The sequence below is a fragment of the Acinonyx jubatus genome, chromosome A1, assembly GCF_027475565.1.
Source record: "Acinonyx jubatus isolate Ajub_Pintada_27869175 chromosome A1, VMU_Ajub_asm_v1.0, whole genome shotgun sequence".
NCBI classification, from domain to species: domain Eukaryota; kingdom Metazoa; phylum Chordata; class Mammalia; order Carnivora; family Felidae; genus Acinonyx; species Acinonyx jubatus.
Genome location: NC_069380.1, coordinates 20,113,596 through 20,137,500, shown reverse-complemented (window position 1 = coordinate 20,137,500; position 23,905 = coordinate 20,113,596). Strand labels below are relative to the sequence as shown.

General features: G+C 45.2%; 1 protein-coding gene and 1 long non-coding RNA gene across 4 annotated transcripts in view; one reads left to right on the top strand and one right to left on the bottom strand.

Annotated features, from left to right (window-relative positions):
- LOC106972671 (uncharacterized) overlaps positions 1–21,452 on the top strand; it is a 25,362-nt gene extending 3,910 nt beyond the window's left edge. For all 3 annotated transcript variants that reach the window (XR_008295293.1, XR_008295294.1, XR_008295292.1), the window contains 3 exons: positions 508–683; positions 7,271–7,449; positions 18,267–21,452. This is a non-coding gene — a long non-coding RNA (uncharacterized LOC106972671). The remainder of the gene's footprint in view (positions 1–507; positions 684–7,270; positions 7,450–18,266) is intronic.
- Positions 17,915–23,905, bottom strand: part of CA1H13orf42 (chromosome A1 C13orf42 homolog) — a 25,021-nt gene continuing 19,030 nt past the window's right edge. Inside the window, exons 2-4 of the mRNA XM_027064776.2 lie at positions 23,487–23,634; positions 20,998–21,238; positions 17,915–19,838 (exon numbers count right to left, since the gene is read on the bottom strand). Coding sequence (XP_026920577.1) covers positions 19,664–19,838; positions 20,998–21,238; positions 23,487–23,634 — 564 coding nt within the window. The 3' untranslated portion in view covers positions 17,915–19,663. The remainder of the gene's footprint in view (positions 19,839–20,997; positions 21,239–23,486; positions 23,635–23,905) is intronic.

Below are 23,905 nucleotides of genomic sequence, written 5' to 3'. Positions count from 1 at the left end.
AAAATTTTACAGATTGCTTCATAATCTTTGCAAGCGTCACATATAATGATGCATATTTCTTGCCATTCCATTTGTCTGTTGGTTGTTTTTTTAATGCTAAAGATAATTTTTTCTTTTATTATTTATAAATATAGGGCTATGTTACACCTGTGTGTGTGTGTGTGTGTGTGTGTGTGTGTGTGTGTGTGTGTGGATATGTTTGTTTCTAAGGGACTAGATTCCCAAGAATAAATTCTCAAGAATTAAATTACTGCTTTAAAGGATTTTATCATTTTCCCAGCTTCTGGTACATATTGTCAAATTGTTTTCCTAAAGGGCTGCACTGACTCACATTGCCATCAGCAATTACCCATTTTGCTGCATCTTAACCAGAATTGCTTATTATCGCTTCAATGTTTTGTAGATTTAATAGACAAAGCAGCACCAAATTGTTTCGATTTGCATGCCATTGATTAATCAAGGATGCCAATCATTTTTCCATATTTTTTTACTCTTCTCTCTTGAAAGAACCAGGAGACCTAGGAGACCCTTTAGCCCAGTCCTCTAACACTTAGAGGCTGGGAGCCTCCAAGAAGCAGAAGGACAGTACAAGGTTACAGGAATCAGACAGGAGACCACAAGGAGATGTAATTAACCGCGTTCAGCCTTTGCTGGGTGGCAGCCGAGAGGAAAAACCGTAACAGGTAACTAAAGAATACGTATACAGGGATTCTGGCTAAACTCAAAAGGGTTACCCATCTTCTGTGGGATCTCAACAGCTCCATTTATGTGCGATGGAAATAATGTAGTTGCTTTCTCTTCCGTGATCAAAAGGAGGAAATAAGAATTCATTCATGAAATTAAAGGTAGAATAATCATTCACATAGGGACCCTGTTTTAAAGCTGCTTAGTAATTAAGACGGATACCTTCCTTAATGACAGATATGGGAGAGCAGATTTTTCCTGTATCTAGTTGGTATGTTTAAGGTACTTAAATTGATGTCCCTAGTAATAGCCGTCTTCATCAAAAGGTTAGTAAAAACCCATGACCTTCAAAACACTGGAGGCTTGTCCCCAGGGATTCTCCATCTTTCCTTTAATATACTTACTTCAGTTTTTCCCAGGTCTCTTCACCAAATTTCTCTATCACAAGAGACTGAAGACAGGTGTTGATAAATCCATACTAGAACACAAAACGAGAGGGAAAATAGGGATAATGAAGCATGAAATCCCCAGTCGTAGACATCTGAATGGTGTCTTTTAGAAGAATTGCAAAGTCATCTTCTGGAAGAAATGAATTACACCTTTTCCCTGTTTCTCCTGAGTTTACTTCGTTGATAGTTATGCTTTTTCTCCCAACTTAAAGGGAAGCCATTTCCATAGAGAAAACCTAAGGAGCTAAATTTGAAATCAGACTAGAATTAGAAGAGGTTCCTTGTAGATGTTAACTAACTTGGGTTTAAATTAAAAAAAAAAAAAAGAGGTTCTATGTAATCGTCTCCAAAAAAGGAAATCCTCTGGTTAGAACAAAGAGTTCAAAAACACAACAGGTGCATGGGGTTGGGGGTTAGAGCTGGGGATGAGGAAGGGCACTCGTGTCATATCATGTCACAAAGGCAGTGAAAGGACAATTTTCTTTATAAAAGTAAGTCAGGGATGGGCATGTTTGTGGAAGAAGGTATAAAATGTGCAGGAAAATAAAGAGAGGATAAAAACAATAATAAAGAACAATGGGCTTAACAGTTTTCTACCTGGTGTGCCCCTTAATCTGTTATCTTCCTTTTTCCCTTCTTCAGATAAAAAAAAACTTTTTAAATAAAAAAAGGGCTTATAAATACCTCTGCCTGGTGAAAGGCAGTGCAGCCCATGTAGGCCACCCGTCTCCACAGCATGGGGACACCTAAACTAAGGGCTGTGGTGACTGGATTATATTTGAAAACATCAAGGGAATTCCATTTTTTAAAAAATCTTCATAAAATAAAGAATCCTCTCACAAATATTTGTGAGAATCTCTCTCACAAATATCAGGCCCAAGACTTATAAGTTTGGAGGTTTATATATGGGGGTTTCTTAAAGGAAAAGAGGCCAGTGCCAACAGGAAGGAGAGGGGTCTGAGCTCTAACAGTTCTTTCCGGAAACGGAATGGACGCCATGCTTGGCTGTGTGTTCAGTTCCACAGAAAACTGTAGTCTTTTCCCTTCACTCCACCTCTTCTTGGCTCTACCTGTCCACCCCATGTGTGTGACTCATTTACAAGACCACTCTGTAGTCTGCCATTCAAAGCACTCTCTAGAAGCCTCTGAATTCATGTTTCCATTATCCCTACCACTGCTGCCTTAGGCTTACCCAAAATGCCTTTCTCTTCTCCCCAAAGACGGAGGGCACTTCTCTGATGGTGTTTCCTGCCCTTTTGCTCAGTCACTCTGTGGCAAGCCTTGGCTCGGTTGTTGCCTTGTCTCTAGAACCCATCCCTGTTCCTCTGTCAGATACTGGCTGGCGTTCCCTGTGTCCCAGATTCACCGCTGGACTCTCCTTGTCGTCATCACCATAGGGTTATTATATTATGTTATGGATGTTATATTATGTCATATCGCATGTGCACATACATATTTCCTATTTATCTACCTACGTATCTATCAACCCCCCCACACACACACGCACATCATTTTTACATATATTTTCCCCTCTCCTTTGCTAAATTATAAGTTCCTCGGGGTGTAGGTGTAATTGATCTGTATTTCAACTAAAGTACCAAGATGGTACCTGACACTGAGTAGATATTTGATACATTCTTATAGAAAAAATAAGTACTGAACGAAAGCCTCGAGTTTGAAAGCCATGAAAGTTTTTAAATACCTCCAGGCGTTTAAAATCAATTCAATGTTAACAAAGATAGCAACTGTTTATCCTAGCAATGTTTGCAGAAGAGTGCGGAGGCCAATGAAAATATCTTGCCTGCTGCCTAAGCCTCTTAGTGTATGACAAAGAAAACCAAGGCACAAGGGAACCCAGAGGTCTGCTGGTGGGTTATAACCGTGTGGGATAATGGATCTCAAAATTCAATGAATTTAGGGTCAGTGGGACATGCACTTCAGCACTTGGTCTTAGGCGTTCAATGGTCTCTGAAGCCAGTGGCATAGATAAGCATTTGGGGGCTCTGAGCATTTAGGTCTGAGAGCAGCCCTCTCACCCTCTGCTAGTTATAAATATGCCTTTCCCTTAAATGCTACCATCGGAGGACTGTCTCTGCCCCTGGAGAGCCCAAAAAGAGACAAACAACAGGCTGGTCCTGCCCTGCACATGTCAGAGGTCTTTTGTATTTGCTTCTCACACACCAGCTCACAGATAGTCTCGCTAAGACATACTCTTTATACTTTGGAGGGCCCAATTCGAATGGGGGAGAATGACAAATAGCACCCAAATTCTCTAACACTCAGGAACTACCACCATTAAACTAGTTAGATCGTCAAGCAGGTCGGGACGCTCATTGGCTGGCGGCATCCGAATCTTTTGAGGGCCGCTTGGATAGTAGCTATGGTACCTTTAAGAAACATCAGTGTTCAAAAGAAGTAATCGTTTCCTTTTTTAAAAAAGTCAGAAAATGTTAAGTTTAGCTAAGTGTTTCTCCTGTAAAGATCTCTGCATGTTCCATATCCAATCCAGCTCCCCGGGCCTGCCATCTGTTGGCTGGGGGAGGGAGCCCCATCATGTAATACAGCCTCAGCCCAGAGAGGGGGTGCGGCTTAGAGGAAATAGCTTGCACTCTGGAGCCAGATGGCTTTCAGTCTCTGGGCCTTACAGCTTCGTGGCTTTGGGTAAATTACCTAACCTCTCTGAGCCCTGTCTGCTTAAGAGCTAAAGTGAAATAATAGTGCTTACTCTCTTGTAGCACTGTTCTTAGGATTATAGAGTGATGATTCCAGCTACCCAGGTGGATAGCCACCCCCACATTTTAGCAGCTGCTTGACCCTGGACCTTCAGCAAATCTCATTCATCCGCAGTTGTTTCCTCTGGAAAATGGCGTAACAGTGGCCCCTTCCTCAATGGGTTGTAGCAAGGATTCAATGAGAGCATGGGGTGAGGCACTTAACACGTAGCGAATGCTCAGGAAATGATAGCCGTTTTTCTTAGATAACAATCGGTGTTCAACAAATGGAAGCCGAGGGGAAGTGAGGACAGAGGGTGCTGAGAGGGCCTTACCATGTTGCTGCAGCAGCTGCCTTCAGGCAAAAGCAGTCGTGGGCGAGCACCAAGCTCCTGACTGTCAGGCAGCCCCCAGTCATTCACAAGAACCCCTGGCAACCCCAGAAGCCTGTCTTGTAGCGTCTGGGCATCCACAGGGAAATCAGGAGCTGTTCACTGGCCTTCAGGCAAGGAGCTAACTGTTGAGTTCGTAGTCACCAAGGGAGCAAAAAGTAAGGCTGCCCCCGCCAGCTGCTGCATGGGACCCGCAGCCAGGTTCCCCACGGGGTGCATAACCCCATTACTAATTCCTTGGGGATTCGGCCTGAAACTTGAACTTCTCCCAGAGAGAGGTACCAACACAAAACAGCACCATGCTGGCAGCAGAGCCCCGCAGGGCCCCCGGGGGAGGTGACAGCCCTCACCGGTCTGCCCCCCTCATGTGGGAGAAGGCTCCGAGGATGAGCACATCCTCGTCATGCTGGGCTCTGGGACTAATTTTTGCTTCCCACCTCATCTTGCTGCAAACTCAAAACCTTACTTGGCTCCCTCTCCCACTCGAAGTTGGCATCTAATTCTCTCTGACGCATCCTTTCCTAGCTTGGCCTAAGTGGGAGGCCAGGATTCCGGAAGCCCAGGAGGCTATTGCTAAGTCATTCATCCTTTCAGGTGACAGATCACAGTCATCTATCTGTGTGGTGTCACCACGGTGAGCACCTCCGGAGTACAGAGCCTGAGATGGGGATGTGTTCTCAGGTGGCCGGTCAGGGGGCCCTATGACCCCAGACCACTCTTAGAACCCTGAACCCGACTTTCAGGATGCCCCTGGGATCCTGCTGGAAGACTGCCTTGCAGATGGCATTACCTTTTGAGAGTTCTTTTTAGTTCTTCTTTAATTAAACCCCCTTGGACCTGGTCCAAAAATGGCCCTGCCTTGACCAGAACTTGACTCTATAATATAACATGAGATTCCCTGGTGTCTTAGAGCCTTACTTGCCTCCCCATCCCCACTCCGTTCAGGCTCTGGTAACCTATTTCCTAGGGCATCTATTTCCTCAGGGTTGTGATCAGAGGTGAGAAACACAGTCACCAACCACGTCCAGGGTGAACTGCCTACGGCAGTGCCCACAGACACGCCAGCTTTGGTGTAAAAACAAGAGTAGAAATAAATACAACAGGATCAAGGGGTTGGGTAAGCCCTTGAGGTTGCACTGCTCCGCTGTACGGAGGGTGTAGGACAGCCACATGGATGTGACACATGTCATGGCAGCATCTCATGAGCCTACCATGCCAGGCGCAGAGGCGTTCCTCTGAAACGAATGCCCAGACATCTGGCATGCCCTCCTTAAAGCACAAGGCATCTTTATCTTTGTATCCCCAACACCCAACACATACAGTCAAATTCCAAACGATGTTGAAAGATCTCTCCCCTCTCAGCAGGCTCTCCTTCCCCACCCCCACTCAGCTCCATCTCCCGTCTTGCCTCCCCCTCTTTCTGCAGGCCCCTTAGAAAGCTCTCCTTGCCTCCCCACCCAGTAGGCCTTTCGGGCTCCCTTGTCTGTCACCCTCCTCCTGTCTTGCTCACACTATCCCCTCCATGGAAAGACCTAATAGACAGACGGGTACTTATTTAAGACCCTTCTTCTTCCTTTCTGCAATGGAGACTGCTTGTTCTCAAAAGCTGCCCTTTCTCTGTGCTATTCCTGTGTGGAAGGAACATGTGCTCAGGAGGAGAAAAAAAGGCTCTGGAAGAGGTGATTTCCATAATTATGCTTCCCAAGCCTCTGCCACCATTCAGCTGACAGTCTTCTTTCTCCCCTGCCAAGTGGGCTTGCTCTGGCTCTCTCTTTTGCACCCCCAGCCCTCAACCCTCCTTTTTCAAACACGCCAGCACTCTTACATTTCACAATAAGTAAATGGTTAAAAAAAAAAAATCTCCATTTTCTTTCTCACGCAGCAGATGGCAGGTCTCAGGAACTTGGTGGAAATTAGGCTTTCTGATTTTCTAATAAATTTCAGTATCTCACACAAAAAGCACAAGCTCATTCCGATTCTGATGTTAAGTGCCATATGGCATATCATTCGTGGGCTGTGGCAGCTTCGTCCTCAAGGGTAACAAGGAAGGGGCGATCTTTCCTAGAACAACGAGATTGAGCTCGTATGGACCAATTGGATTCCTTGGCGAATACCATTTGATAATAATATTGTATATGGCAGAGAAGCGATTATCTCTCTTGTATGGTATGTGTTAATTTTCACTGCCAGTTTTCCTAATTACAACCGCCACCCAAAGGACTACTTTTTGTAAATACTCTGTAAACATTTGAAAAGACATAGGCAGTGTATGCGTGGAGAAAAACGTCCCTGGATGTTGAAACTGCCTGGAAAGTTGGCTGACGTTTTATATGTTTTTCAATTGCATCGACAGCCCAGTGAGGGACTTCCCTCCTCTCTTCCATGACAAAAGCGGCTCCTACCCTGTCATTGTTGTTCGGGGGCCACTTCTCACTGCTATTTCTTTTGGTCTTCAGGGTGCAGTTCTGTGAGCTTTGGCAAGTGTCTACACCTGTGTAGTTCACAGAATCCCACCGACATAAAAAGACAAACCTTCTCCAGCATCACATACCTCATACCTTCCCAATCAGCCCCACCACCTGCAATTACTGTTCTGATGATCCTCATAGATTAGTTTTGCTGGCTCTTGAACTTCAGAACTTCATATAAATTAACTCATGCAGCATGTTCTCTTCTGCATCTGGCTTCTTAACTTTTAGCCCATTTGGTGCATTGAAGAAACTCATTCCCCAAGTTAGACGTCCGTCTGTAAATGCATGCTTCTTTACACATCTTCTGTGATACACAATGAGGCCCTGTAAGACACTCTCATCTCTTGTGGTCTACAGTCTGTGACTTATGTGTAATGAGAAGCACAAGTTTTCATTTTGCACATGACAAGGGGGAAGGTGAGATACCATAGGGAGTTTACTAGACCAATCTGTACAGTTTGAGGAAAGAGCTGCAAGAAGCAAAGGAAAGAGGATGTGGGAGGACGATTTTCTCTGATAAAATATCACCATTATCTGGTTTGTGTTTGTTTTTGCATTTCTAGGGGTGTAGCTGCCTTACTTTTGGTGAGCCCAAGAGGGAGAAACTGGCATTAGCTAGTATTCACCCGGCTTGCTAAGAGGCACTGGAACATAGAAGAGATAAACTTTGATGTGAGTGCATCAGAGAGACCGAGGAGGAATTTCAGTATCAGCCCAAGGTACAGGGTGCTCTCTCGGAGGGGTGAGTTCTGCATCGCTTTCCTTTACTCACACCATGGGTGCCGCGACGTTGGCCTTGATTTCCTCCCAGTGGGACTAATATCTCATTGACAGCCTGAGGTAGAGATTACTTGGCTACAGGTAGGGCTGTGAAACAGAGCCAGATTTCTTTCAGGCATATTTTCATAGTTGGAATTTTAGCATACGGCAGCTGAATAGGGTACTTAGCAATAAGAATCTTCAGGAAAATATTTCCAGAAGACAGGGTGATGGCTTTTTTTTTTTTTGGCAGTTTTATTGAGGAATAATTGGCATACATCACAAGAGAAGTTTAAGGTATACAGCGTGATGGGATGATTTATATATCATCTGAAATGATCACCACAACAGGGTCAGCTAACAGCCACTTCTCATAGAGATACAATAAAAAGAAGAAAATAAAACAGGAAAACAATTTTCTTCTTGTGATGATAACTCACAGGATATACTCCTTGAACAATTTTCCTATATGCTGTCTAGCAGTGTTAGTTACCATCATCATGTTGTAACTTACACCCCTAGTGCTTATTTATCTTATAGCTGAAATTTGTACCTTTGGACCACCTTCTTCTTCCAGTTTCGCCTCCCTCCATCCTCCACTTTTGGTAATCATTAAGTCTGATCTCTTTTTCTAGGAGGTTTTGTTGTTGTTGTTGTTGTTGTTGTTGTTGTTGTTAAGATTTTACATATATGTGAGATCATACAGTATTTGTCTTTCTTTGTCTGGCTTATTTCACATAGCTTAATGTCATATTAGGACGATCCATGTTTTTGCAAATGTTAGGATTTCCTTGTTTTTAATGTTTGAGTAATATTCCAGGGTGTGTGTGTGTGTGTGTGTATACACACCACAACTTCTTTACCCACTCATCCATTGATGGACACTTAGGTTGTTTCCATGAGTTGGCCATTGTAAATAATGCTGCTATGAACAGCAGGGTTCAGTTATCTTTTCAAGTTATTGTTTTCATATCCATTGGATATATTCCCAGAAATGGAATTGCTGGATGATTTGGTAGTACCATTTTTAATTTTTTGAGGATTCTCCATACTGTTTTCCACTGCAGCTGTACAGGTTCCCATTAGCCTCATCCTCACCAGCATTTATCACCCCCTGTCTTTTTGATAATAGCCATTCTAACAGACATGAGGTGCTACCTCACTGTGGTTTTAATTTGCATTTCCCTGCTGCTTAGTGGTGTTCAGCATCTTTCCAGGTACCTGTTGGCCTTTTATACATCTTCTTTGGCAAAGTGTCTCTTCAGATCCTTTGCCCATTTTTTAACTGGATTGTTTGGGTTTTTTCCTATTGAGTTGTATGAATTCTTTATATATTTTGGATATTAACCCTTTATCAGATGTATAGTTTGCAAATATTTTTTCCCATGCTGCAGGCTGTCTTTTCACTTGGTTGATGACTTCTTTTGCTGTGCTTTTTAGTTTGATGTAGTTTCTCTTGTTCATTTTTTATTTTGTTGTTTGTGTTTAAGGGTTTTAAATGTCACATCTAAAAACATTATCACCAAGACCCATGTCAAGGTGCTTTGTTCCTATGTTTTCTTCTAGGAGTTTCACGATTTCAGGTCTTACATAGAAGTCTTCAATCCATTTGAGTAAATTTTGTGGGTGGTGTGGAATGTAGATCCATTTTCATCCCTGTACATGTGAATATCCAGTTATCCCAGCACCATTTATAGAAAAGACTGTCTTTTCTCCATTAAGTACTCTTGGCTCCCTTGTCAAATATCAGTTGACTATACATGCTTGGGTTTATTTCTGGGCTCTTGATTCTGTTTCACAGGCTTATTTGTCTGTTTTTATGCCAATACCATACTGTTTTGATGAGTATAGCTTTATAGTAGAGCTTGAAGTCAGGAAATGGGATGCCTCCTGTTCTGCTCATCTTTCTTGGGATTTCTTTAGCAATTTGGGGTTTTTGGTGGTTCCATGTAAGTTTTAGGAGTGTTTTTCTCCTTTTGTAAAAAATGCCATTGGAATCTTGACAAGGATTTCATTGAATCTATAGATGGGTTTTGGTAGTATTCATATTTTAACAGTATTATTTCTTCAAATCCATGAACATAGTCAATCTTTCCATTTATTTGTGTTTTTTTTTATTTCATTAGTGTCTTGTAGTTTTCAAAGTAGAGATCTTTCATTTCTTTCAATTTATTCCTATATATTTTATTATTTTTGGTGCTATTGTAAATGAAATGAATTTATTTCTTTTTCAGAAAATTTATTGTTAGCATATAGAAATGCTACTGATTTTTGTATGCTAGTTTTATATCCTACAACTTTACTGAATTCATTGATTAAGTCTAATAGATTTTTAGTTGAGTCTTTCAAATTTTCTCTATATAAAATATCATCTGCAAATAGACACAATTTTACTTCTGCCTTTTCAGTTTGAGTCCCTTTTATTTCCTTTTATTCTTTATAATTTCCCAAGTGTTATTATTATTATTATTATTATTATTATTATTTTATTTACATATTTTTACCTGTCATTTCTTTTTCTTGCCTGGTTGCTATGGCTAGGACTTTCAGTACTATGTTGAAGAAGAGTGTTGAGAGTGGATAGCCTTGTCCTGTTCCTGATATTAAAAGAAGTTTTTAGCCTTTAACCATTGGACATGATGTTAGCTGTGGTCTTTCATATATGCCTTTATTATGTTGAAATATATTCCTTCTGTCCTAATTTGTTAAGAGATTTTATCATGAATGAATGTTGAATTTTTCAAATGCTTCTTCTGTGTCTCTTGAGATGATTATATAATTCTTTTGTTTCAATCTGTTAATTTGATGTGTCATATTGATTTGCATATTTTGAACCATACTTGCATGCCAGGAATCAATCCCTCTTAATCATGGTGTATGATCCTTTTAATGTGCTGCTAAATTCAATTTGCCAATATTTTATTGATAATTTTTACATCTATATATATCAAGGATATTGACCTGTAGTATGTGTGTATGTATGTATGTATGTATGTATGTATTTTTTCTGATAGTGTCCTTCTCTGGTTTGGGTATCAGGATGGTGCTGGCCTCATAAAATGAGTTTGAATGTGTTCCCTCCTCTTCAATATGTTAGGAGAGTTTGAAAAATGTTGTTGTTAATTTTTATTTAAATGTTTGGTAGAATTAACCAGTGAAGCCATTGGGCCCTGGGCTTTTCTCCATTAGGAGAATTTTTATTACTGATTTAATCTCCTTACTAGTAATTGGTCTATTCAGATTTTCTATTTCTTCATTTCTTTCTATTCTATTCCTTTCTTTCTTCAGTCTCAGTTAAGTTGTATATTTCTAAGAATTTGTCCATTTCTTCTAGGTTGTCTAGTTTGTTAGTATACAGTTATTTGTGTCATCTCTTATGACCCTTTGAATTTCTGTGGTATTGATTGCAATGTCTCTTGTTTCATTTAGAATTTTGTTGATTTGAGCCCTTTCGTTTTTCCCCCTTGGTTAGTCTAGTTAAGGCTTTGTCAATTTTGTTTATCTTTTCAAAGAACCAATTTACAGTTTGGTTAATCTTTCTATTTTGTTTTCCATTTTCTATTTCATTTATTTCTGCTCTAATCTTTATTATTTCCTTTTTTCTGCTAACTTTCAGCTCAGTTGTTCTTCTTTTTCTAGATCCTTAAGTCATAGAGTTATGTTGTTTACTGGGGATCTTTCTTGCCTCTTGATGTAGGTATTTATTGCTATGAACTTCCCTCTTAGTACTGCTTTTGCTGCATCCCACAAGAACTTGTATGCTATGCTTCCATTTTCATTTGTCATGGTTTATTTCTAAATGTTCACAATAAGTGCTTGTTGACTTCTTGTCATGCAAGCTGTGATAGTAATAGCTCACTCTACCAAGCCTCACTATGTGCCCAAGCATGAACTACATGAAATTGCTGTTCCTGTGGGCCAAAGACTTGAATACTGGCAATCTCATTTGATTCCACTTAATATTATTTCATTCTTACCACAATCGTATAAAGTAGGTCCTATTATCATGAACTCCCTTAAAAGTGACAACAATGAGGTACAGAGAAAGTTAAGTAGCTTCCTTGAGGCTCCAAAACTAGTTAATGTCAGAGCTGGTATTCAAACTCAGGCCCAAGTCTCTATAACCTCCAAGAAAATCATTAAAATAGTGGGTAATAATCCCTTTCGGTTTTTATTTATTTATTTTATTTATTATTATTTTTTTTTAGATCCTTAAGTCATAGAATTGAAATGGTCGTAATAATCCCATTCCTTTTTTCAGCAGCTGAGGGCTGTCTTGAAGTCAGGTGGTATCTTCAGAAAAATCTTTTTCCAAGAAAGTCAAACTCTGGCCCATGGGGGCCCCCTTTCTTTCATCTGCTACACTGGTAGATGACATTTTACTTTGGACCTGGAATTGGTGCAGTGTTGTGGGGGCAAAAAACGAAAACAAAATCAAAACAACCTGGAAAATGGGCTCTTGCGTGTAGAACTCTTGGTCTTTCCATTTGGGACCAGAGCCTTCCCCTTAGAACTGAGGAAAACCGCAAAAGCTGAGCCTTTTCCTCAGTGAACCCTGTGCTTTCTGGCAATGGTGCCTGTGCCATTCTAAGAGGGCATGCTTCTTTCTCTTTCTGTTTGAATTTCAAACCTTCAGGGATAGGGAAAGAGGACCAGCAGAATTACTAGGCGTGAAGTGCCACCATGTGGCCAAATGATCACATACCAACAGCCTGCTGTATCCTTGTTCTGCTGTAGGGAGGCCATGGTATGTGGCTTTGAATGGCCACAAATCCAGATCAAGTGGAGGAACACAGCTCCGAAGACTGGACTCAGCTCTCAGTCCTCCCTCTGGGACTGGTTCCCAAGGCATGGATTAATCATGAAAATGTCGTTTGTCTTCCCCAAACATCAGTTCCCCTCAATGTAATACGGAGCTGTGATTTTCAGGGGGTGGAACTCCAGGAACTGCAAAGTGAAGACAAGTTTACCTTTACAAATCACACACAGAAGCCAGGCAAGCCTGGAGATGAGGAGTCAAACCAAACGATAGCTCTGACCCTCCTTTGAAGGCTCCTTTAAGACCAAATTCAGCAGACTTCAAATGTAACCTGATCTATGCTTCCATTTAATCTGGGGGAAAGCTGCAAATAAATGGGATGATCTGGAGGCCATATGTAAAGGGAGCATGACAATAAAGGATTGTCACATGGTAATAACTTATATATGGATATTTTCCAAGGGCCCATAGTAATTTTTTCTAGCGTTTCTTTGTTTTTGAGAGAGAAAGAGCACAAGTGGGGAGAGGCAGGGAGAGGTGGAGACAGAGGATCTGAAGCAGGCTCTGTGCTGACGGCAGAGAGAAAGCCGGACGCAGGGCTCAAACTCATGAACCGCGAGATCACGACCGAAGCCCAAGTTGCATGTTTAACTGACTGAGCTGCACAGGCACCCCTTAACTGCAGTATTTATGGTGTGCTTGCTGTGTGCGGGACACTGTGCGGAGTACTCTATGTGCATTGTCGTATTAGGTGCTCATATACCCCGTGAGGGAGTCACGCGTGCTGTGATACTTTACAACCAGGACACTGAGGCGGAAAGCAGTCAAGCGTCACGTCCAAGGCCAACCATCTGCTGGGTGGGGGAGCTGAGAGTCCGGCTAGACCTCTGACTCAAGAGCACATTTCCATCCTCATGTTGATTCAGTGCTGCCTTCTTCCAAAAGGTTATCTCAGGAGGCTAGACGACCTCTAATCCAGTCTTCAAAATTTTTAGAATTTCTCTTTTATAGCTATTTTCAGGGTGTGTGGCAGAATTTTTGACTCTGCGAAGGGATGGCAAATCATCACCCTTTAATATGCCCGTAGTTAACAATTGCTGTCTGGCAGGCCCTTTAACCCTCATCACGACACTGCAAGTTACGAGCTAGTATTATCATGCCCAGTTCACGTTTGAGAAAAATGAGGCCCAGGGAGCCCAAGTCGCTGGCCTGCTTTTCCAACCCTGGTCTGCATGGTCTGCAGAGGGCCACGGGGTGAGAGCGGGTCTTGCTCGTTGGAGGAGGAGGTGTGAGGGCCTGATGCCACCCCCGCCCACTCACCCATCACCACCACCCACCCACCCCCGCCCCCGACACTGGCTGCCGGCGAGATCCTTGAAGCTCTAGTCTGTTACCCTCCACTGCCTCTCAGGACCACTGGAGTTTTAGAAAGAGCCAGAAAGAATCTGGAGCTGGGCTTTACGAGTAGGGTCAGTGAGCTCTCTGGATGTAGACGGTACCATTTTGAATCAAGGTCAAGACTATTCTTCTCACCTGGCTTTGGCGCATGCCCTGCTGGCCCTGCACCACCCCCCTCCGCTGTCTATGCTCCGTCCCCCCAAACGTGGAGCATTTTCTTCACCTCATGAGCTTGCTTTCCCTCACACCACACGGGCTCCTTCTCTTCTGGGCCTCTAAATATTGGGGTCTCCAGCGGATCCTTCACCTCACCTCCTTTCAGATCTCCACGGGGTATCTTGGTGACTGCAGCTCCTCGTGGCTTCAGATTCTGTCTCTATGGCACCACTTCCCAGTTTTGCACCCCTAGATCCAGCCGCTCCCCTGAGCTCCACCCAAAGTGTCTGATTCCCCAGCTGGAAGTGCACAGAAGGCTCTAAGATAATACATCCAAGAGATGACTTTTGGTTACTGCCCCCCAAAACCCCCCTGCTAACCAGCCCCTCTGTCAATCAGCTTAATAAAGGGTATCTGTGGTCACTTGCACCTCAAGAGAGAGCCCCGTGTCTCTATATCCGGTTCGAGGCAAGCCTAAATACCCACCTGTCCTGCTTCAGAGTCTCTCTAACCCAGTCCTCTGTAGCAGCCCACTCCCCCCATCCAGGCAGCCAGCGACGTCTCTTGTCCGGCCCACTGCAGAGTGACCCGGCTGCTGTCCCAAGTTGTCCCTCTGAGCCCTTAAGGAAGATCCCCACCCAACAGCCACAATCCTCTTTTAAAAACGAAATCAGAAGTTGCTACTCTCCCGTTCAGAACTACCCAGTACATTTCTTCCTGCCTCCTCAAGATCCCCTCCCTGATGCCATCCTGCCCCTGGGCCTTTGTGCGGACTCCCTCCTTGGCCTGACCAGTCCTTCCCCTGGTCTCACTTAATCCGTCTCTCATTCAGGGCCCTGTTCAAGCATCACCACCCACCACCTCTGAGAGGCTTTCTCTGACTAAAAACCCCCCACCTTCTGCTCATCTACTCTCTAGCCCATTCTCTATTCTACTTCATATCATTTATCATTACCTGACACGTTATTACATTTGAATATATGCATATAATGTATGCTGGCTTATTGCCTGCACACCTCTCCCACCAAATTTCTAAGCTCTGAAGGTAGGGATCTAGTCTTAGTGTTCTACTCTCAGGGTCTGGGAGAGTTGTGAGCATATATGGGTACTCAGTATAACTTGTGAATAAATCAGTGATGTCTTTGAACTCCCTCCAGTGCCATACTCCCTCCAGCACAGATCCTTTGCCCATGACATTCCCTCAGCCTGAATCCCTCTCTACAGCCCCCAACCCTTTATATTCTGATGCCTCCTATCCCCCTAAAGATCTCAACTCACTTCATTTCAATTCATTTATGCAGTCTGTCAATCAGTCACTCAGTCAACAAACAGTTGTTGGTGTAGGCACTCTTCTTGACGCAGGGGACAGAGCATGAACAGAATAGACTATGCTACTGCCCTCATGGAGCTCACAATTTAATGGGGGCAAGCGTGCGTATGTGAATGTATATGAGTGAGTATGTGTGAGTGTGTATATGTGTGCGTGTGTGTATAATCACGTGTTAGATCATAGTAAACACAGCGCAGCCAGCTGATCCATGGTAGAGATTAAGAGCAGTGATAGTTGAGGGGCACCTGCATGGCCCAGTCAGTTAAACATCCAACTTTGGCTCCAGTTCATGGGTTTGAGTCCCATGTCAGGCTCCACGCTAACAGTGCAGAGCCTGCTTGGGATTCTCTCTCCCTCCCTCCCTCCCTCCCTCCCCCTCCTCTCTCCTGCTTTCTCTCTCTCTCAAAATAAATAAATAAGCTTTAAATTTTTTTAAAAAAATAGCAGCGATAGTTGAGATAGGGTGGTCAAGAAGACCTCTCTGAGGAGGTGACATTTGAGTATTTGAGTAGGACAAGTGAAGCCATATGGGATCTAGAAAGCCCTCCCCAAGCCACTCAGATGCCCCAACCAGCTCACACGCCCCCCCTTACAAGTTCCCTGTGACACCACGGGCCTCCCCCCTGGCCCTTACCACAATTCTGATCCATGGTACTGCTGTAATCCTTTGATTAAGGTCTGTCTCTCCCACCAAACTGAAAGCTCCGTGAGACACTGTTTATGTTCTGTCCCCAGACATAGGGTGGGACATAGTACATGCTCAACATTCTTTGTCAAATGACAAATAAATGGATACATGAACATGGGAATTCCCCCGAGAGAATGGCCGGCAGGCTTTGACATCCTCCATGGCCTGGGAGGTCAACCAAAATGGCTTCATACATTTATTTACACCCTGTGTCTGCCCAAACCCTCCCCTCACCACCACCATGCTCCTCCTGCCCCTTTCAAGGAGAGCTGCCCTGACCCAGGGTGTTGATGAGGAACAGGGGGGTCTAGGGCACCCTGTGTTTGATTGGGGGGTGGGTGCCTACCACAGCTGGAAACAGATACCACCTGAGAACGCATGTGAACCGCACAGGGACCGTGGGCAAGATCTACCACAGAAGTCAGATCTGGGGCCTGAGATCCTCTCTTCCTGAAGCTATGGGAAGTTTGGATTGGTTTAATCCCACAGCCTTTCAGGGGCCATTCTCAAGGCTCACCACCACCCCCACCCCCATAACTGTATTGCATCATCTGAGGCTTCTGCTCTCTATGCTTCAGCTCAAGACAAGGTAACACTCAATTCTTTACCCCCACCTGATCAATTCTACTTGACATCTATCAATGTAGCCTTCCATGGATGCTCAGTAAAAACCTTGCCCTTCAGTCAAGGGCATCCCCTTGCCACTACCATGTCTGTGACTTTCCTAATACCTGTCCTTTTGCATCAAATGACAGCCTTTAGCAATCTTCTGCCAGAGACTAAAGCTGTCTTTCAAGAGAACCTCTCCTGTGAAGTTCTCCCTGACGTCTTGAGCTAAATGGGCTTCTGCTTTTGCAGAGCTATTCTTATGGGGGCGCAGAGGTGCTCCATGAAGCAGTAAGTGCTCAGCACCATTTTATCCGTGTTTGTCCTAACTTCCCCCGTTGAGTTGCCGATTACCAAAGGAGAGAAAGTGTGTCTTATACTATTTTGCTCAATATACAGCTTAATAAGGACTTGATAGATTCATCTAGCCTTGAAGGACTAGAATACGCTGTGGTTCCATGTGTGGTGGACTGAATGATGGCCTCCCCATGATGGCTGCATCCTAACCCCCAGAAACTGTGAATGTTACCTTATATGGCAAGAGGGACTGTGTAGATTTGATTCAATTAAGGTTTTTGAGACGGGGAGACGATCCTGGGTCATCCAGGTGGGACTGATGTAATCACAAAGGTCCTTAAGAGGGACAAGCAAGAGATCAGAGTGAGTAGCTGGAGATGTGAAGACAGAAGCAGAAGGTGCAGGTGATGTCAAGCAGGGCCCACAAGCCAGGGTATGTGGGCATCCTCTGGAAGCCGGAAAGGCAAGGGGACGGATGATCCCCTCAAAGCCTCCAGAAGGAATCAACTCTGCTCACACCTTGATTTATCCCAGTCGGCCTGATTATAGTTCTCCAGACTCTAAGAGAATAAAGCCCCTGCATTTGTGGTCATTGTTACGACAGCAGGAGGAAATGAATTCACCATGAAAGGGCCATCCGTGATGACACGAATGTGCCTCCTGTTAGAACCACCTGGAAGCCATGTTCTCTGTGGCAGAGCTACCCTTCAGAGTTGGGTATACACCATTCAAACTAAACTCCCATGTATCTTCCTGCATGAAGAAGACATTTTGTGGTGGGAGCTAGAAAACAAAGCCTGAAGTATAAGTCCATTGCCAGGAGGTCACATCCTCTTTTTTGGACAGAGGTCTAGAGATAGGTAGATTTCCATAAATCAAAACTGAGACAATCCTGGAAAAGCTGTAGCCACTACCATTGTTTCTCAAGGAGCAGCTGATTGAATAACTGCTCAATTCGTGGGGGAAGAGAATCAATCACATCAGCTGATTTTACTGAATTGACTTTTATTGCCATGAATTTTATTTCTCTTAAGACCTCAGTAGACACTATCTCAGGATTCCCTAGACAAAGCCCAGATCCTGCAGTTTATCGCCAATTTCAAATACCTAAAATCATCCCAAAGACACGCCAGCCTTCTGTTTCTGAATCATGGCATTTTTCAGGCAGTCTGTGTATAGTCTCATTAAAGACAAAAATATACAAAATGGGAAGCAAGAGAGGAAAGCATGGCTTCGTGTCCCATAAGCAATAAATGCTAAAAGAAAAAAAAAATCAAGACTCCAAACATCCTTTCTGTCCTGTTTACTTTTTTTCTTATCTGTAAAAGCAAAATGTACACAAAGTCTTCACCACATAATGTCAGGGTCGAATCTATGACAAACTGTAGTTTGATAAGAGGCAGGGTAAAGAGACCTTCATTCTGAACTTATCCTTAGCAGTGAACTTTTATTTGTGGGGCTTCAAAACAAGGCCACATTTGGGGGAAAGGAAGATACGTGGCAATATTAACTTGGTGTGCTTTAATGCAGTTTATAAAACAAATCTCCCAAACATTTATTTTTCAGCCAAGCTTCTGGCTAGAGTGGGCTTAGGATAAGCAACAAAATGAAAGAGATCTCCCAAACATTGACCTTGGCACTCAAAAGGAAAATAATAATAAAGACAAGTATTAAACCATTTCCAGTGTATTTTCATCCGAAACGTGTTGATATAAAATGGCTAAGAATGCCACATAATTTTTAGTTTTTTTTTTTCTCATAGGAGTTTTAAATACTTAGATTCAGATAGTCAAGTTCACATAAATAAAACATTCTTTATAAAAAACTGAACAATACAACCATCATTACATGGGCCTGGCAGAAAGAAAGCTCTATTCAGTTCTCAGAGTGACCTTAGCCTAGAGCGTCTTGGGCTTAATTTAGATTATTGGTTTGTCCTAGTCTGTCTCCCTCCTTTACCCCCAAGAGCACTCTGGCATTTCATGAGCATGTACCAACTGGACGATTTCTTTCTTTGTAAGAAAACACCAGAAGAAGTAATAGGAATGAACAGAATGCAATGTGTTCTCCAGACCAGTGGTTCTCAAACCCGAGCAGGAAAAAGTATGTGAGAAGTGCAAAGAATATATTTAAGATGCAATTCTAATTCAGATAGTTACTAAAATCACAAATCCTTCCTAGTCCAAAAGAACTCAGGGATGCTGATTTTCCTCTTAAGTGGGGAGGGGAGAGGCACAGCCGGCCATAAGCTGGTCATATGGGTGTCTATCAGGATATTCTGGATGATAATTAGAAGAAAGCCCACCACCTGTGGGAAGGAGAGCTGGGTTTCAGGGCTGGAGAGATAGTGTGGTCCCAAGGCAGGGCCCTGGCACACTCTTTCCCAATGCCAGGGCACTGGCCCCATCTTCCGTGTAATCCAGCAGATGTTTCTAGAAATGTCTAGAACCATGAAAGTGTTCGTGCAGAAGGAGGTGCTTCCTGGACCGTGTTCTGCACAAAGGAAGGCAACCTCTGTGATCAGGGTATTCCTGAGCCCCGCAGAGACAGGAGCCGCCTTTCTGAAAACTTTGGCCAGAGATCCAGGGGTGGGCTCATTTCCTGTCCTGAGCACAGTGTTAGAAGCCACTCGGACAGATGCACAGAGAACTGAAACAGGCCAGGGGAGACCAGGGAGTGAGCCTGGATACTCCCACTCCCTGCTGGGAGACCCGCCGAGCTGTAACTACCTGCCAACCTGCCATGCCGGGAAAGCCCGGCTCCAGAGTCTCCTAGGGCAGGTCCTCTGGGAGACCGCGCGTGTGTTTGGCACTAACCGGGCACCGGCGGGCAGTGCTGATGGGCTCGTGGGCTTGACTTTGTTCCGACTTCCATTTTTGATTCTGCCAAATACCTGTGCTGCCCTGAAAGTAGCCACCTTCTCAGGGACCCAGCCTGAGCCAAGCTGAATGGCCGGAAGGGCCTCAGGGCACTGTCCGCTCCCACAGCTTCTCTCGAAGCAGCCACTGCCCTTTGGGGTTCTCTGTCTCGTGGTAGTCCTCCCCCGGAGACACCAGGGACTCCAGGCCAAAGAGCTCCGCATCCCATTCCGTGTCTTCTCCTGAGAAGTTGAGGAGGATCTGTCTGGGGCTCCCCAGGCTGGAAGGGAGGAATGAGGCAGAGGGTTTAAGTCTGGCTTGGCCGGCTGCACAGAGAAGGCATGCTCTGATCCACTATTCCAACGGAGACCATCAGACGCCCCCCAGGGCTGGGCCTTGTGGCGGACAAAGCGGTATCATCATGGGGGCTGGACCCCAGACTGGCCTTGAAGGGGAAGGACGGATGATTGGATGATGAGCCCTGGTTTCAGTACGTCCGTTACATAGTCCATTGTTATGGGCAGAAAGTGCTATTTAGAAAAGCTCTGAATCCATCAGAGTTGAATGGCTCTTGTACAAACCCGAACCCAGATAGACCCCCTTCTGCTGTGAAAGGTGAGGTCCCTGCAGCATGGGCGGCAGTGGCCAGAGCAAGAGAGCACTGACCGCTCCAAATGAGTAGGTCACAGGAATTTGGAGGCTAAACATGGGAACTCGTCTCGGGAGAGTTGGATCTGGAGGGAAAGAGGCCGAGAGATGGTGGCGAAGCAGCCAGGGGGAGCCGGCCTGCAAGAAGTTCTCCAGCTAAGTCAGGTCAATGCCTTTCCAAGGCAGGGGCGTCCGGTTAGTCTGGTGTTGGTTCCCTCTTGGCGCTTTGCCCTTCTCAACCCCAAACTCCCATAAAAAATTCGTAGCACACAGGGTGTCCATGGCCCTGGGGGGCGACAGTGAAAGAGGGTGGCACAAAGCATGGGCCAGGTAGGCCAGAGGCAAGGCCGGCAGATCCAGAGCTGAAGTCACAGGGAGGAGACAGCAGTGAACCAGGCTGGAGTTTACGTATAGACTAGGGGAAAATATCTTTTAATACTCTTAACGTTTATTTATTTTTGAGTGAGAGAGAGCGCACGAGTGGAGAAAGGGTAGAGAGAGAAGGGGACAGAGAACACGAAGCGGGCTCTATGCTGACAACATAATGCGGGGCTCGAACTCACGAACCGTGAGATCATGACCCGAGCTGAAGTTGGACGCTCAACCGACTGAGCCACCCAGGCAGCCCTAGCGGGGAAAAAAAAGATCTTTAGCCAAGATCTCCTTCCCCCAAAATCTGTAAGAATAATTTTTGGTATATAGGACAGGGACTCAAGGCACCTGAAGCACCACCCCAGGAGTCTGGAGGACATGAAAACGTCTTAGTTATACCATTTGGTCCAAGCACTTACTCTTTTTTGCAGGCTTTGGGCTTAAATTTCAAGGTGTTGAATGCCCCTTCCACAGCCTTGGGCAAGTAAATGGGGTGCCTCTCGAGCCTCCTCTGAGTGCCGAAGGTCCTGCGCTCCACGCTCCTTCGAAACTGGCTATCTGTCACGTGCACGGTGTGCCCAGCAATGTCCTCAGAGTGCCGGCGTGGCGCCCGCAGGATCCAGTTGGAATGCAAGCTGTGCTCCCGGGAGCTGGTGGCCACTGGAAGAGACAAGCAGGGGCCCGGGAAGGAGCAAGAGAGGGTGAACCAGGCTGAGAACCCACAACAAATGCCTATATTACAACAGCAGATTCTTAGAAAGGCTGGGAAAGGCAAGTGAGAGGGGGATGATCTGACCCTGTAATGATAGGGTAGGGATATGGTGGGATATTTATGTGTCCATTAAAAATAAAGACATACATCTATGTTTACTGACATGGAAAGACAACCCCTGATGTATTATAAATGGTTAAGTGAAAAGAACAGATGACAAAATGGCAGAGGTCCTATCGTTTTTAATTAAGTGAGCGTGTGTGTGTGTGTGTGTGCGTGTGTGCATGTTTAAAACCTTTTGGAAAGGAAAGACATAGACCGAAGTTTAACAGTGGTTATTATCTCTGGGTGGTAGTATTACAGACCATATTCTTTACTTTCTTTGTATTTTGGTGTATCATTTGATTCATTAGATTAACAATGAACGTATAGGGCTATTGTTATGAGAGAAAACCATAATGTCCTTTTCATTCAAAAATCGTGGAAGGTAACACTTGCATCCTCAGTGGATTTTGCTGTTCTTTCGCCAGCGTCCTGGGTTTCCAGGTCCAACTCCCAAGAGGAGGGCTGGCCTCCGTCAGGGACCGAGGGGCTGCAGTCCAGGAGGAGGGCGGGCAGATTAGCCTGCAGGGCACAGTGAGCCTGCGGGGGAGGTGGGGGTAACCTTCTGTGAAATCCCACCAAACCCAATGAGAACCTGAATTTCACAGATATAGGTCTTTTGGGCCCGGAGCAATGGCAAACCACAAGAATACGGTCTTTTGAGCATTAGATAAAAAGCTCAAGCATTGCTTAGTATGGGCACCAAAAGCTAGCACCTCAGTAACGGGGGCCAGGAACCCCTGAAAAAAATTGCCATCAGTTATACTAGGGAGAGCAAGTCAAAGATTAAAGAAGCTGACAGGGCGCCTGGGTGGCTCAGTTGATTAAGCGTCTGACTCTTGGTTCCAGCTCAGGTCATGATCTCGCGGTTCATGAGCTGGAGCCCTGCATCAGGCTCCGCACCATCAGTGCAGATTCTCTCTCCCTCTCTCTCTGCCCCTCCTCTGCGTGTGCTATCTCTCAAAATACAATAAACTTAAAAAGAAACGGACCGTTAAGTAATGGAATTTAAAAGCGGGCTGAACTCATGAATGTGATTGAATCGTTTGCTTTCCACCAGGAGACAGCCAGTGAGTGACACACGTTGGCAAGGAGAGAAGCATCACCCCCGGCCCTCACCTCACTCTCTCTCCAAAGACCCAGGCTGGCCTAGGCGGGCTCCCTGGCCCTGTCCTGCCCTGCGCGTCCTCAGAGTGCTGACCCCGAGGGCGTCAGAGGGGGTGCTGGGCGAAGCGGGGACAAACCAGATGAAGGATCAGTCAGCCCAGTGTGGACACTGCCAAACTCGCTCAGGCAGAGTCGACAGTTTTTTAAACAGTTTCTCCGTTTCTTTTTCTTCTCTTAAAACAAAAACTGTAGTGAAATACACATAACATAAAATTTGCCATCTGAGCCGTCTTTCAGCGTGCAGTGCAGGGACGTGGAATATACTCATTTTTGAGGGACAGCTGCCCAGTCCTTCTTCGCCTTACAACGCTGAAACTCTGTCTTCACACCCATATAACACCAGCTCCCCCTCCAATCCCCTTCCTTTAAAGATTTTACTTTTTATGTTTAAAAAAAAATTTTTTTTTAATGTTTATTCACTTTTGAGAGAGAGAGAGGGAGACAGAGTGCTGGTGGGGGAGGGGCGGAGAGAGAGGGAGACACAGAATCCGAAGCAGGCTCCAGGCTCTGAGCTGTCGGCACAGAGCCCCACGCGGAGCTCGAACCCACAAACCGCGAGATCATGACCTGAGCCGAAGTCGGGCACTTAACTGACTGAGCCACCCAGGCGCCCCTCCAATCCCTTTCTTGACTCATTTGTCGCAGTTGGGGCCAGTGGACTGCCAGGGGTTTTTGTCCAAATATGGCTGCGAATGTTGTAGGGGTAGGCTGGGTGCTGGCCGCTGGCACAACTAAAGCAAAGGGCCCCGAGGAGAAGACCGAGCCCCAGGCTGGGCTACAGAGTGCAGGTGCGAGTTTCCCTCTAGTGGGAGGTGAGATTCCTGGTAGCTCATCTTCTAGCCACACCAGAGACCCACCCCCCCGTCACACCCCCCCAGTCCATCCTCCCCCCCTCACCTCCCCCCCCCACCCCCGGCCAGCACTCACCGTCAACGTCCACATCCTCGTTGGGAGGGTCCGCCTCGGCAGCCCGCGGCCACTTCTCTGTATCCAGCTCTGCAATGATGGAATCAAAGAAGGCCATGGCCTCCGCCACATCCGCGCTGAACTGGGAGTATTTCTTTGCGGTCGCTTTCTGCTAGAGGTGAAGGGCAGGAGAGAGCAGCCTGAGCCAGCCTCTGAGCACCCACACGCAAGCAAACCACAACCGCTGAAAAGAATTCCGTGCTGCTGAAACTAAATGTATGTGAAGTTATGAATTTGCAGAACTTAAAAGGTAAATTTGAGTAAGTGCGCTGTGAGGGGAAGGTGGATGTCCCTGCTCCACGATTGCCGTAGGTCAGTGGATGTCCAGTTACCTCAACGAGAGACAAATAATAAGATCTACCTCTTTCTTGCTCAGGGAC